The sequence below is a fragment of the Pseudorca crassidens genome, chromosome 14, assembly GCF_039906515.1.
Source record: "Pseudorca crassidens isolate mPseCra1 chromosome 14, mPseCra1.hap1, whole genome shotgun sequence".
NCBI classification, from domain to species: domain Eukaryota; kingdom Metazoa; phylum Chordata; class Mammalia; order Artiodactyla; family Delphinidae; genus Pseudorca; species Pseudorca crassidens.
The window spans coordinates 56,796,328-56,810,462 of NC_090309.1; the positions used below are offsets into that span (position 1 = coordinate 56,796,328).

At 37.2% G+C, this 14,135-nt stretch overlaps 1 protein-coding gene across 1 annotated transcript in view; it reads left to right on the top strand.

Annotated features, from left to right (window-relative positions):
* Nucleotides 1-11,520, top strand: part of LRPPRC (leucine rich pentatricopeptide repeat containing) — a 104,102-nt gene extending 92,582 nt beyond the window's left edge. Inside the window, exons 32-38 of the mRNA XM_067703110.1 lie at nt 890-1,094; nt 3,133-3,272; nt 3,409-3,524; nt 5,970-6,044; nt 7,302-7,386; nt 9,110-9,252; nt 11,361-11,520. Coding sequence (XP_067559211.1) covers nt 890-1,094; nt 3,133-3,272; nt 3,409-3,524; nt 5,970-6,044; nt 7,302-7,386; nt 9,110-9,252; nt 11,361-11,417 — 821 coding nt within the window. The 3' untranslated portion in view covers nt 11,418-11,520. The remainder of the gene's footprint in view (nt 1-889; nt 1,095-3,132; nt 3,273-3,408; nt 3,525-5,969; nt 6,045-7,301; nt 7,387-9,109; nt 9,253-11,360) is intronic.
* Nucleotides 11,521-14,135: the final 2,615 nt, after the last annotated feature.

Genomic DNA, 14,135 nt, shown 5'->3' on the forward strand with positions numbered 1-14,135 from the left:
GGGTCTTAGTTTTGTGTAGGTTACACTGCTTTAATTTCTATAGAGCCATGAAGTTTTCTTTGGTAGCAGTGATTGTTGTGCTAAGTATTGCAATTTCCCTGCAGTCCATCATTTTATTTAATATAATGATTTTGCTACCCTGGCACTTAAATCAGTAAATCAGAAGGATATTCCATATTTATCCATAATCACATACTTGTAAGTATGATACTTCAAAAAAAAAAAAAAGAAAGAAACTCCTGAGGGGTTTCTCCCTAGGAATCTGGTGAGCTTTATTTTCTCCGAAAAATCAGTGTAAGAAAATATCTGCAAGATATGTAATCGTGTAAAATAAATTTGTTAGTGTGTAAGTTGAGTGTTCCAGTTTGGCTGCTCTTCTTGTATGATCAGTCCTTTTTGGATTAGAAAGCGACATTGTTTTCAAGAAAGAATCTTTGCGGTATTAGAAGATTTTGATAATCATGAATCTTTTGAGTGTAGTAAAATCTGGGAAAGTATGAATGTGGGTAGAGGTTACATATTTTTGGAAGGCCTTTAATTTTTAAAATTTTTCCTTATTTATATTTCTCTGAACTTGTCAACTTCTTTGAAATTAGTCACTAAATGTTATCCCTGAATGGAATCCACATTCTGTCAGTAACATCTGCATTTTCTCTGTAACTTAAAGAAGAAATTTCTCTGGTCTCTGATATCTTACAGTCAAATAAATCTTTATTTTTTTTTTAGGTTTCTCATAAAGTATTAATATTTTCTGTAATATAGAATAAATTATTCATAGCTTTTTGTGTATAGTCATTTTGTGCTCATATTTAAAAGCTAGTTTTCAAAACACATTAAAGTCAGTACGGTTCATATAAAAAAAGCTCTGTCACCTGCTCTTCTATTGTAGACGCTCTAACAACACTAAAAACAGCCTTGGATCTGGAGCAGATTCCTTCTAGGATAGCAGTGACCCGCCTTATTCAGGCATGTGCCTTGAAGGGTGATACAGAAAGCATACAAGACATTCAGAAGTTGGTAAATGGACTCGAAGATTCAATTGGACTTTCCCGTATGGTTTTCATCAATAACATTGCTTTGGCACAAATAAAGAAGTGAGTATTTTCGAGCCTTCTTTTTCTCCATTGGATACTGGAAGGAATGTTATCTCAAATCCCACCTTTTGTAAAACTAGGGTATTAGAAGCCGTATCAACTACAGAGGAAGTATCGATGCCAGTTGCTGATTATTCTGTAGCTATCAGGGAATAATTATATGTTAACAAAATATGTTTTAGCTTTAAATTAAATCTTAAATCAACATTTATCAAAATTTTCAAATTCATAAAACTTGCTTCACGGTTGGTAACTTTTCTCATTCATACATTCCAGGCCCTTATTGAAACACTTGGTTGCAAAAGTGAAAAATAAGTTCATTTGAATGTTAGCAACACTTGAAGGTGACACTCTACCAGTACATAGTGAAATGGAAGGCCTAGCAAGCTTGTTAAAAATACACATTTCCATCTTCTACCCATCCACCTGTGTCAACACACATCCACACAAAGGGAGGTATTTAGAGATGATTCTCATACCACCATTTCTAGATTCCTTGTTGAGGATCACTACTGTAGAAGTAAATAAGAACTTGATTTTTATTAACCTCACTAGCAAAGTTAAAGATTCATGGGGGTAATAATGGAATTGACATTTTTCATGCTTTTAGGAAAAAATGTTCTTTAGCAGTTAATCCTACATACATTTAATGGGTTGTGATACGAAAATGTCATGTTGGTTTTTACAGGGCTTTTTGTTCCTCTTTCTTTGGGCAGAGAAGAGGTTTTGTTTTGTTTTTCACCCTTTTAAAACTATTTCCCCAAATAGAACTTTAAACTTTTCCTTTAATAAGAAAATGTGATTATTTTAAGTTAGAAGATCCAAAAAATTATCCAAGTCTTTGTTGCTGCACACGGGCTTTCTCTAGTGTGGCAAGCAGGGGCTACTTAGTTGCGGTGCGCAGGCTTCTCATTGCGGTGGCTTCTCTTGTTGCAGAGCATGGGCTCTAGGCGCACGGGCTTCAGTAGTTGTGGCACGTGGGCTTCAGTAGTTGTGGCTCACAGGCTGTAGAGCACAGGCTTAGTAGTTGTGGCGAACGGGCTTAGTTGCTCGGCGGCATGTGGGATCTTCCCGGCCCAGGGCTCGAACCCATGTCCCCTGCATTGGCAGGCAGATTCTTAACCACTGCGCCACCAGGAAGCCCCTGGATGAAATTTTAAATGTTACCATATAAACAGAGTTTTATATGAGGCCGAGAATATGTTTTTATTCACTATTAAATAATTCTCTAACTAAAACCCATAAGAAAACTTTATTGTAATGGTGTACTCATTTTTAGAGAATTCTTGTTTCAGGTAATAATTCCAACATAAAATTGATTATTTGGATTTCGAGTGCCATATCATAACTGTAAAGTATCAATTAAAGAGCATCTTAACCAAAAAGATAGTCATAAAGATAATTTTTTATCATAACTTGCTACATAAGGCCATGTAATTAATTTTTTAAAATAAAAAGTGTGAAGATACTTTTTTCTGAGAATTTTAGTATAAATTGAATATTTTTCAAATGTTATGTATTACCTGACAAAAACAAATTGTAGTGACTGTGGGTTGAGAGACATGAAAAGACATCATCAGCATTTTTAAGAATCCTAAGATGTAATACATTATCTTTACTTCATGCACTAGTGACCAGTTGCAGATTATAATGCCAGAGTTATATAGCATTTAAACAAGTTTTCATTTTACATTCCAAACAGCTGCAGAATCAAGTCTTTGAGATACAATAATTTTTTAAGTTATTGTCTTTAATTCTTCTCTATATAGTTGTTTGATCTTGTCTCTAGAGCAGTTTTTTAAAATAAGCAGCTACTTCAGTTACTGTAGCATAAAGCACCGAGTGATTGCTTGTGCCACCTAAATGTGATTGGGTTCAACTTGCATAGTGTTTTTTATCTGGTTAATTGTAAATATATTTCCTTTTTTTCCTAAAGTGCTTGCATGTGTGAATCCCAAAGTACTCATACTGAAACTGCCTGCAATATTAATACTAAAAGCAAATATTTCCTTATAATTTATTTTACTTTCTTTTACAGTAGTAACATAGATGGTGCAATAGAAAACATTGAAAATATGCTTACTTCAGGGAGCCAAACCATGGAACTTCAGTACTTTGGCTTGGCATACTTATTCCGAAAAGTCATAGAGGAACGGTTGGAACCAGCACTTGAAAAGAGTAAGTTAGCTGTTCTAGCCAAAGAACACAGAAGCACTTTTTCTCTCTAGTGAGTCTGGACTGACTTTCTTTGGTGGATGAGTTAGTTATACCACTGTTTAAATGAAAGATTTTTCTTACCTGTCATTTTTTTCAGTAAGCATCATGGCGGAGAGATTGGCCAATCAGTTTGCAATTTACAAACCTGTCACCGATCTTTTCCTTCAGCTTGTGGATGCAGGCAAGGTGGATGATGCCAGAGCTCTCCTACAGGTAATGACCCACCACACATGGAGCAGTGGGGCTTGTGGCTTGTGAGAAGTCAGTTAAGAAATTACTAGACTTAGGTGTGTGGTAGAATACCGGAAATGAAGTGTGGTGCTGCCTGCACATTTAAATTTGAACGTGAATCAAGGTTACATGACAGGGACTGTATTGTAAGTTACAGGTTGCTGGTTTTAAAGATGCCAAATCAGACTAGAAATGTCTTTAGATTTAAGTGGGGGTGGGGGAAGACATGTTTTGCCAAAATGATTTAAAGACAAATGTTTCTGTGCAGATAGGTAATGCAAAACAATTCCTTTGATTTCCTAGTTTAATTTCTCTAACGCTGCTCTATAAATACTGTGCATCACCATGGCAACACAGTTTGCAAACAAAAAGTAGGAAATGTTTGCTTTTCAAGTACAGCTTCTCTTGAATACTCAAACATTCTCAGTGCCTTATTCAAGATTTATTAAGAATTTGCTTTCTATTCACTTGTGTGTCACAGACACATTAAATGACAAATGCAGGTCTCTGTGGCCTGCACTCTCTGTTAAATTAGCAATCTTCAGGGAAGGAGACAACTGCATTCATGCCATTTTAACAGCACTAAATATAAAGTAGCGCGCCACCAGTGGGTGATCGTAGCTGCCACTGTTAATGTACACAAACAGGCACCGCCGGGGAGCCCCTTCCCAGCAGGTGGCAGTCAAACAGTCACCGTGATCCCGCCAACGGCTGTGTTTGTATAGACTCCCTGTGTCAAATTGAGGCCTGGGACCAATTTCTGGTAGTAAATAGTATTATATTCACTTAACGTTTTTGCAAGCTGCAGCACCTCTTAAGTAGTAGATAGGGAAGGTAAAACTGTACTCATTTGCTGGAACTCTGCTTTTGATCCTTAAAGTTCATCTAGTTTGACAGTAGAATCCAAGTCATTTTTAAAAGGAATTCCTGAAAAATTTCTCTGCGTTAACATTTTTGTAAAACGTGTAAATTGGCACTGCCTCTAAGGCTTTTTTACTTTTGTTCCTGGAGAGAGAGAAATGCTAGTTAGTTGAGAATTTTCTTGATTGGTTTGGTATGTTTACCTTTTTTTTTCCTTAAAAAAAATTTTTGTTTTAAACAGAAAAGGCAATTTATGGTAGGGATTTCAGGAATCTTTTCATTGTTTTGTTGCCTTTAGTATTACAAGTTTTATCTTGAAAAGAATAAATTCTAATGCTTTATGTTTGTGTGTACATACCTAAGTGTACCCACTCAGGGTATATGCATGTCTAGCTGGACATGTGATAGTATTCATTCAGCTTTAACACATCATTGTGATAGCTCCTTAGGAAGTCACACTTGATATTTCATTTACCAGCTTGTTGATCAAGGCTCTTCCTAGCGAGCAGTCCAGAGTGGGAGACAGTGGGGATGTGGCAGCCGCCTTCAGAGCTGCATGTACCCACAGTGGCCTGTCTAGGGCTCTTGGCAACAGCCGAGCGTTGCTGCAACAGCTGTCTTTTCATTTTTATCCCTTCAGTAGACTGAGGTTTCAGATGATAAACCCTTTACCCATTCTTTACCTGCTTGTCAAACAGTAAAAGATTATTCTTGCTGTAGTGAAGAATACTTTATTCACAGATGTCGAAAGCATCAGTTTATAGTGTAAATGTTCTGTGTGTCCCCAAAAGTTCTTTTTATACTAGTCATTTTAGTATTGACAGTGTTTTAAAGCTTTGAAAGAGCAATGTGCTTTTAGAAACTTAAGAGAATGACATCTGTGATGAGTGTAAACTAAAATAATGTCTTGCCATATTTGATTTTACTATAGCATCTAAGATGGGATAGACACTTGATTTATCTGGTCTGTCATATAAACTTTTTTTTTTTTTTTGAGTTTAACTTTTGTCTCTTTCTCAAGCACTGGCTGTCTATCGCAATGAAAGCCTTTTATAAAATAGAGAGATTGAAATCAGTCCTTTTGTATGCGTAAGTGTAGGTAATTATACTTTAAAGAGAACTTGCTTTGTACATTTTAATTTTTATAAAGAAACGAGCAGTTATCTCCCTGACACCTTATTAAATGTATAATTAACCTTATGATCCCTAGCTCACTTGTGAATGCTTGGCAGTATAATTGGAGGGGAATAGTGTTTCTTTTTTCCCTCTTTCTTTGCAGTCCTAAACCTCATTCTGTGGTTGTGGAAGCGTTGGTTGAATTTTTCCCTTTGCTTTTTAAACAGACCTTATACTTGCAGCGCCAAGGACAACATGCATGAAAGCCTGGCCTAGCTTGCACTTGGTTTTCTTTTTTCTTGCCTTAAAAAACATTGGTCGACTGTTAGACCTTCCTGTTGGTAATGATACATTACTGTATTATTGTGAACTTTCTTAACTGGAAATATTCACCTTGGTCTGCTTGTTTATCAAAAACCTTCACTTACCAAATAATGTTTCAATTTTTAGAGATGTGGTGCAATTGCTGAACAAACCCCAATTTTCTTGGTGTACTGTATTAGGAATTCTCGGAGATCGGGAAAGGTACGGTGCTGTTGTACTTGCTGACAAATCAATAATGCTATGAGCTAGTCTTGTTCAGAGGTATTGAATATCATGTAAGAGCTTGTCAGTTCAGGATGTTTTCTAAAAATACTATAGAGATTGAACACTTGCTGGCCTGTACTTGTTTACTTCTTTAGATGTTGATGCAGAGTCAGTTCTGGCTCCTTGGTTGTATTGGAAATGCAGAACAAGTTCATACAGTGAATTCTCTATCCTTGTAGTTATGCATTGAGCCCCAAGAAAGGGCCCTTAGAAATGTAAGAAACAAATCCCGTTGCTTGGGTCACTGGGTAAGTTTCACAGTGCAGAAGCACTGCTGAGGGAGACACCTACTGCAGAGTGTCTCCTGTCAGGTGGCTCAGGTAGAAACCATGAGGTAGATGAACCCGTTAGCTTTAAAACTGGTATGTGCCACGGATTCATGTTCTCAGTTTGTACAGTTACCTTATTTACACTAAAAGGTATGTGTGTATGTGTGAAACAGAACCAAGTCTTATTTTTGATGTTTAAAAAAAAAAGAATAAAAGCATATTTCAAAATTTTTTTTTTTTTAGATTTGATTTTTCATGGTGAGTGGGCACCAGAAACGCTGTTCTTAGTTTATTTGGGCATATTATGAAGTTTTAAACTGAGCACCAATTGTAATGTTTGTTTTATGTGAAACATTTAGGTTGTTTACAACTCTGGGAGGTCTAGTTTTCCTTAATTTTCACATACTTCCCCCATACATACACACACTTTAAAAAATAATTTACCTAATTGCACTTTTTATCTCTGACTCATGTATTTATTTACAACAAACATCATTTAGAAAATATTTAGTTGTCCTTTTTTTTCCTTTCAAAGAGACTGTATAAAATGGTGTAGTATTTGCAGATAACCTACCACACATCACCTGTATACTGTAAATAATCTCTAGATTACTTATAATACCCAATACAATGTGAATGCTATTTAAGTATTTGCTGGTACACAGCAAATTCAATGTTTACTTTTTTGGGCTTTCTGGATTTTTTTTTTTTTTTGGTCCGTGGTTGGTTGAATCTACAGATTCAGAACCCACTGGATACAGGGGGCCGAGTGTACTAAGATATACAAAAGGGAAAATAGTCCATTAAATTGAATAGGCAGTTCTGTTGCTGTTGTCAGGTTTTTTTGGTATAATGTCCATATATCAGTGTTTTATTTCACTGTTCTTTTGAGTCATGGTAATGTTACCTATATTTAATTTTCTAGGCACCAACTGTGAAGTCTTTGTTAGAATTGATTCCTGAATTAACTGAAAAGGAAGAAGCATACACTTCCATCATGAAAAGCTATGGTAATAAGTTTAATCTGACTTCATTATTTAAGTGATTTAAATATTTGTAGTATAGTCAACTAAGTCTTCAGCTCAAAGGCAGTAATCCTAAATATCAGATAATTGCTTATGGTACAAAATTTATTTAGCCTTAGGATATGTTTTAAAATTGTATTTAAGAAAAATATGAAATTATTCATGTAGTGTTAACGTAAAGTATCTCTGAGCATCTTTTGAGGGGCCCTGATTTGTTGAGTAAGATCCCAGGTTCCTGGAAGGACTTAGAAGTCCACTTGGCTGTACACATTGGGAACCAATCCAGTCTCTCTAAGATGTTACGGAAAAACCTGAATGAACTTTTTGGCCAACCTAATACAATGTAAAATGGGTACATATTTGAGACTGCCACTTGACTTGCCTGTTTACTCCTTCAGTGGTCTACCTACTCCTTTGAAATAACAATCACCTTAATTGAAAAGTGAGCCCCAAGGTTTTACCTGCAGTCACAACTGAAATTCTAGTCTTTTAAGCAGTTTCCTCCCTGATCGCCAGGCAATCACACATGAAAGGGAACCAGTCTAAAGTTTCCTCAATAATCAAGATAAATGTTAGCATTTGTAAATTATGATCACCTGTCCATCTGACACCCACTGATTTGCTCACTTTTTAATGGGTAAGTAAAGAGTTGCTTTGTCGATTTTATTGTTGGCAGGACACCAGACTGAGCAATCAGAATTCTCCATTTTTCTACCCTTATGAGTGGAACATGATATATTTCAAAATAGTGCTATAATCATAAAGTTTCGTTTGAGGAATTGGCAGACATTGAGTAATAACTAAGATGAAGTAGTGTAAAACAGCATAAAATTACTATTAAATTGTGTAATCCCACTTGGGAATTGGGAGGGAGAAGAGCAGGGAGATCAGGAAGTTTTAGTAAAAGGGAAGATATTAAAATTTTTGCAAATCAGCCACAAGTAGAAAGCCAGCTGAAGTTAGCTCCTAGGCTACTTCATCATCCAGTTAAGTGAAGTATTAGTGTAACTTGTATAGATGTATGTAGATTTTTTAATGTATATTAATAATGTATATAAAATTTTTTTTGGTCATTGCAGCTAACTGTATTCCTCATTTGCTTATTTTAGGATAGGAGAGTATATTGAAAGTCTTTTTTTTTTAACATCTTTATTGGAGTATAACTGCTTTACAACGGTGTGTTACTTTCTGCTTTATAACAAAGTGAATCAGTTATACATATACATATGTTCCCATATCTCTTCCCTCTTGCGTGTCCCTCCCTCCCACCCTCCCTTATTGAAAGTCTTTTGGTGGTGTTTAGCTGCTGATCTTGATGTTGATGTAGATACAGACTTCCACATAATTTATTTTACACACTCCTCACCACAGAAGTCCCTGGATTAGCTTAATTTCAAAGTGTGGTTTTAAGCAGAAGATTGAATGGTGTATGCTTACTTTATGATTGAAGACTTCAGTTTGTGGTCACTTTAACTAGCATGGGTCTTTAAAATAGCTATTTGTCATTTTCCTTCTCTTTCATAGCGGGTGATGCTGAATGAGAGGTGTGGGGAAGGAAGGGCGGAGCTTGTAGATTATGAATGCTGAAGGTAGTTAAGTATTCCTTTGCTTTGGGATAAAGGGATCCAGGAGTCCCTGAATGGCTAAGTGTTTTGGGAAAAGAAGAAGATAAATTGGCTTTATCTGTGATTAATATCTTTTTCTCTAGTCTTGGACAGTGATGTTGCATCTGCTAAAGCACTATATGAAAATTTGACTGCGAAGGATGTAAAATTGAATGATCTGTTTCTAAAGCGTTATGCAGTTTTGCTGAAGAATGCTGGAGAGTCTGTCCCTTTCACTGAACCCCCTGTGAGTATTTCTTAATTAAGAGGGGAAAAAAATACCTCTAAAGATTTGTGTGTGCTTCATAATAATGCGTAAAGAATAAGTTGAATACTTAATTACATGAGGATTAGATCTCTGTGAAGGATCCTCCAGAGAGGGCTTTGGGAACTGAACAGTCATGCCATGGGTTTGGCTGCAGGAGAACATAGCCCTCTGGGGCTGAGGTTTAAAATACAAGGTCAGTCTGAGACCTTCAACTGTAGGTATGAATTTATCAAATGTCCTTGGGGCAGTTCCCTCTTCATTTCAACTTGAAATAGGGTTTAATGGCCTGTATTTCAATAGCTAAGCATATTATGTCACTGTTAATTACTTGTTCATTTCCATTTTAAGTAAGTTGGGTTTTCTCTCTTTATCTAGGATTTTTTTAAATTGAAATATAATTGACAACATTATATTAGTTACAGCTATACAACATAATAACTCAATATTTGTATATATAGCAGAATGATCACCACAATAAGCCCAGTTAACATCTGCCACCATACATAGTCACAAAAGAAAAATTTTTTTCTTGTGATGAAAACTTTCAAGATCTGCTCTCCCAGCTGTTTTCAAATATGCAATCCAGTATTAACCATAGTCACTGTGCTGTACATTGTATCCCCTTGAGTTACCCATTGTATAACTGGAAATTTGTGCTGTTTGAACCTCTTTACCCATCTTCCTCCTCCTCAAACCTGCCTCCACCAGCCTCAGGCAACCACTGATCTGTTCTCTGTATCCATGAGCTCGGTTCTGTTTGTGTTTTTCAGATTCCAGATATAAGTGAAATCATACAGTGTTTATCTTTTTCTGTCTGACATATTTCACTTAGCATAATACCATCAAGGTCCATCCATGTTGCACATGACAAGATTTCATTCTTTTTACGGCTGGATAATATTCGTGTGTGTGTGTGTGTGTGTGTGTGTGTGTGTCATTTTCTTTATCCTTCATCCATTGATGGACACTTAGATTGTTTCCATGTCTTGGCTATTGTAAATGCTGCAGTGAACCTGAGGGAGCATATATCTTTTTTGAATTAGTGTTTGCATTTTCTTTGGATGAATACCCAAAAGTGGAATTGCTAGATCATATGTTAGTTTTATTTTTAATTTTTCGAGGAACCTCCATACTGTTCTCTGTAGTGGCTGCACCATTTACATTCCCACCAACAGTGCACAAGGGCTCCTTTTTCTCCAAATCTTCGCTAACATTTATTATTCCTAGTCTTTTTGATAATAGGTATTCTAACAGGTGTGAAGTGATATCTCACTGTGTTTTTTAATTGTATTTCCCTGATTATCAGTGATGTTGAGCAACTTTTCGTGTACCAGTTGGCCATCTGTAGTTCTTCTTTGGCCACATGTCTGTTCAGTTCCCCTGTTGCTATTGAGTTATATAAATTCTTTGTATATTTTGACTATTAACCCCATATCAGCTATATATGTTTACAAATATTTTCTCCCATTCAGTAGGTTGCCTAGGAAATTTTGTTTTATTTACTTTGCTTTGTTTAATAAGAGAAATCATGAGTGCAAAATTCCTTTTTATTGTTTCATTGAACTGAAAGTCACCTAAAACATGTTTATTTCAAACCCCTCAACCTTCCATACCCAGGTGTAAATACCTGCATGCACTTGCCCATGCACACACACAGCAGAGGCTCCTGGTGCCTTAATTCTCAGTTGGGGGCCCTGAACTGGTGATTTCATGAAATAGAGAAGAGTGCTGAAGCTTGAGGAGACTGCAGCCGCTGTGGGCCCAGCAGTCTTTGCTACCAGTTTGCAGTACTTTATGTTTTTAAGTTTTGTACCATCACCTCTTGCTGGTAACTTTTTTTTTTTTTTTTTTTTGCGGTACGCGGGCCTCTCATTGCTGTGGCCTCTCCCGTAGCAGAGCACAGGCTCCGGACACGCAGGCCATGGCCCACGGGCCCAGCCGCTCTGCGGCATGTGGGATCCTCCCGGACTGGGGCACAAACCCGTGTCCCCTGCATCGGCAGGCGGACTCTCAACCACTGCACCACCAGGGGAGCCCCGCTGGTAACTTTTATCTGTAACTTTCCTCCCTTTTTTTTTCCTCTACAGGAAAGCTTTGAATTTTATGCAAAGCAGCTAAAAGAGTCAAAGGAAAACCCTTTGTGAAGCAAGCCGGCACTACTTTGTTTTGTGTGTATTTGTGATTCTGTGTCTAAAATGTTACTTTTTAAATGTATTTGAGAGGACAAAATAAACAAATGAAAAGTTACTTTGTTTATGTACTTTTATTTATTCGTAATCTATGATAATATTTAACATCTTATTGACAATAACTGTGTATACTAAGGTACTAGACTTCTTTGGGTTTTGCCTACAATGTAAATCAATGGCATTTTCCTTGAGGCTCCTGGTGTAAGAAGCCATAGTTTTTCAGGGTTCTTCTCCCATTTGACTTTTCAGATTCCCGGCTCTATTTCATTTATTATTTTCATAAAAAGATTGTTCCTTTAGTTAAGACTTGCTTGTCAATATTGTTTATCTGAAAAATTTTGGAGCTAGACAAAATGATGCTTAGTGGGCTTTCTAATGCTTAATATTCTATGAAGTAACAATTCTTTATTAGTGTAAAGCCCTGCGTACTTTTCCAGTTTTGTAAAATGTTGGCGCCAGAAGGCATCTCAGGAGTCATCAAATCCAGCACTCTTCATTTCCCAGTGAGAAGCTAAGACCCAAAGAGACTTGTTTGGTCAGGGTGCTCCCTCCATGCCTTCCCTTCTACCACGGAGGCTCCCACAAACCTCTGTTCACTGAAGTCTCCAAAACTGCATCTGAGTGTGAGTTTGATCATGAAGTAAGAGCAATGCATTTCCTTCATCTTGGTTTCAGGTCTTCATCAGCACAAGCTACACCCTACACTGGACTTGTTACTTCATACCTATCAATGAATATGTGAGTAAGTATATGAAGGAGTGAAACATCTGTTTGTATTCAGTTTTATCAAAGTTATCCTCAAATTGGCCTTCATGCCTGTTAATATCTATACTGTAAATAGTTACTATAAAAGAATTTAAGATAGGTAGTCAAGACAGTTTACCATCTTAATATAATGTTAATCTATTTGGGGATTATATTATTTAAAAAGTTGAAAATGCTTTGTGTGAGAGTTATCCCCACTTTGGTGTATCCCTTGTTCATTTGAAATCGGTGATTAGCTACTGTTTTGGTTTCAGTGAGGTTACTTGGTTCCCACCATTTACGTGAAGGGAGACCTTGCCTTGGGGAGTAAGCCAGCCTCACACTGTTCATGCTGCTAACCTGTGTCTTGTGGGATCAACCATTCTGCATCTACAGCCTGCAGATGGCGTGAGAGGGAGGGTAGATGGAGGGAAGCCAAAAAATAAATGTCATCGTGGCATCAACCATGCTTCATCTCTTGTTTTGTAGAGTTAGACCTAAGGAATCGGGCTCGGCCAGTGCCGAGTCCCAGCCTAGAGGACTTAGTAAAGCTTTCCTCTGTGTACTCCTCAGGTGCAGGACCTGTACGTGTTGTTTTGACACTACTGATTTGCCATGAGCCTCACTCTATTAGGGATTCCACTGAAGCAGGTTTATATTTTGTAGTTATGCCAACCATAAGATAGTTGAGCTAAATTTTATTGATAGTCATTGAATTAGGTCTCTAAGATGAGGAACGACCTTGGGGCATAATCTGGACCTCCCAGTTATCTTTAGGGAAGCTCAGAGTACAATCTCATTTGCATGAAGTGACTCCAAGCCAGCCTTGTATATGGACTCTGGTAAAATGTGGGTCTAGTGCAGAGGAAATAGTTATAAATCCCTCGATGAGCTTTCTACTGCTTAATAACATTTCTAGCATTCTGAACAGCAGGCTGGACCATTCAATATATTACATACATTAAAGAACTATCAAGTCATGCATCTGTAGCACTGTATTGGCTTCCTGTTTTGAATGTAAATATTTAACATGTAATCATTGTATATTCTAGGTGAGCTTATGAATGCTTTCTAAATATCTAATAGCAAAATTGAAATAAATAGAAATATAAACACAATTATAGCAGCACTCAATGGTACCTTTTAGATTCAAATTATAAGCAAACAGCTAATTCTAAAAAGTAAATGTCATAAACTTTGGGAAAGTATAGTGTTTTATGTGTAATTGTATGTTCGTGTATTTAAACCTAATATAATTTTAATGTGAAATGCTTTGAATAAATTGTATTCCAGCAACCTGTGGGCTTCTTCATTTTTATCTTATTATGTTTTTATATAACCACTTTAAGCCATTTCAAGGACTTGAGTCTTAAAATTTTTAATTAAAAATTGTGTGGTGGCCTCTGTTGTGGCCGGAATTTCCTTGTTTTAAATGGTGTACAGGTTGTGAGTGGGGAACCAGGGAAGTCACTGCTTATCTGCTTTAAGGACAAACAGGTAATTCAGTCTGAGATCTCTGAGGTACAAAGTTGGCGAGAATTAGAGTTGGGTGTGTGGTGAATGACACTTACAACAGAGGGGCTTTATCTTGCTCTAAGTGTCAGACAGAGGGAGCATTTTACAGCTGCACGGATGACTGGGCTCCACTCCACCAGGGCTGTCTTCAGCACACTCCCCTCTTCCTCCTGTTCCTCACTTGTGAATGCCCACTGAGGCTGCTTCAGTGTCCCCTCTCCCACCAGGAATATTAATTCTCTCTCCAGGGCCCCCTGAAGCCACTTGAAAACGCAGCAGGTACCGACCACACAGGTTGTAAACTCACTGAGGATCAGTTCTTTGTCTCCTGTCTGTGTGTCCCCAGCTTAGCACATTCATGAGTTATCAGTGGTCAGTTCTGTGGGTTCTACCGTGTGTCAGGTGCCCCTCTTG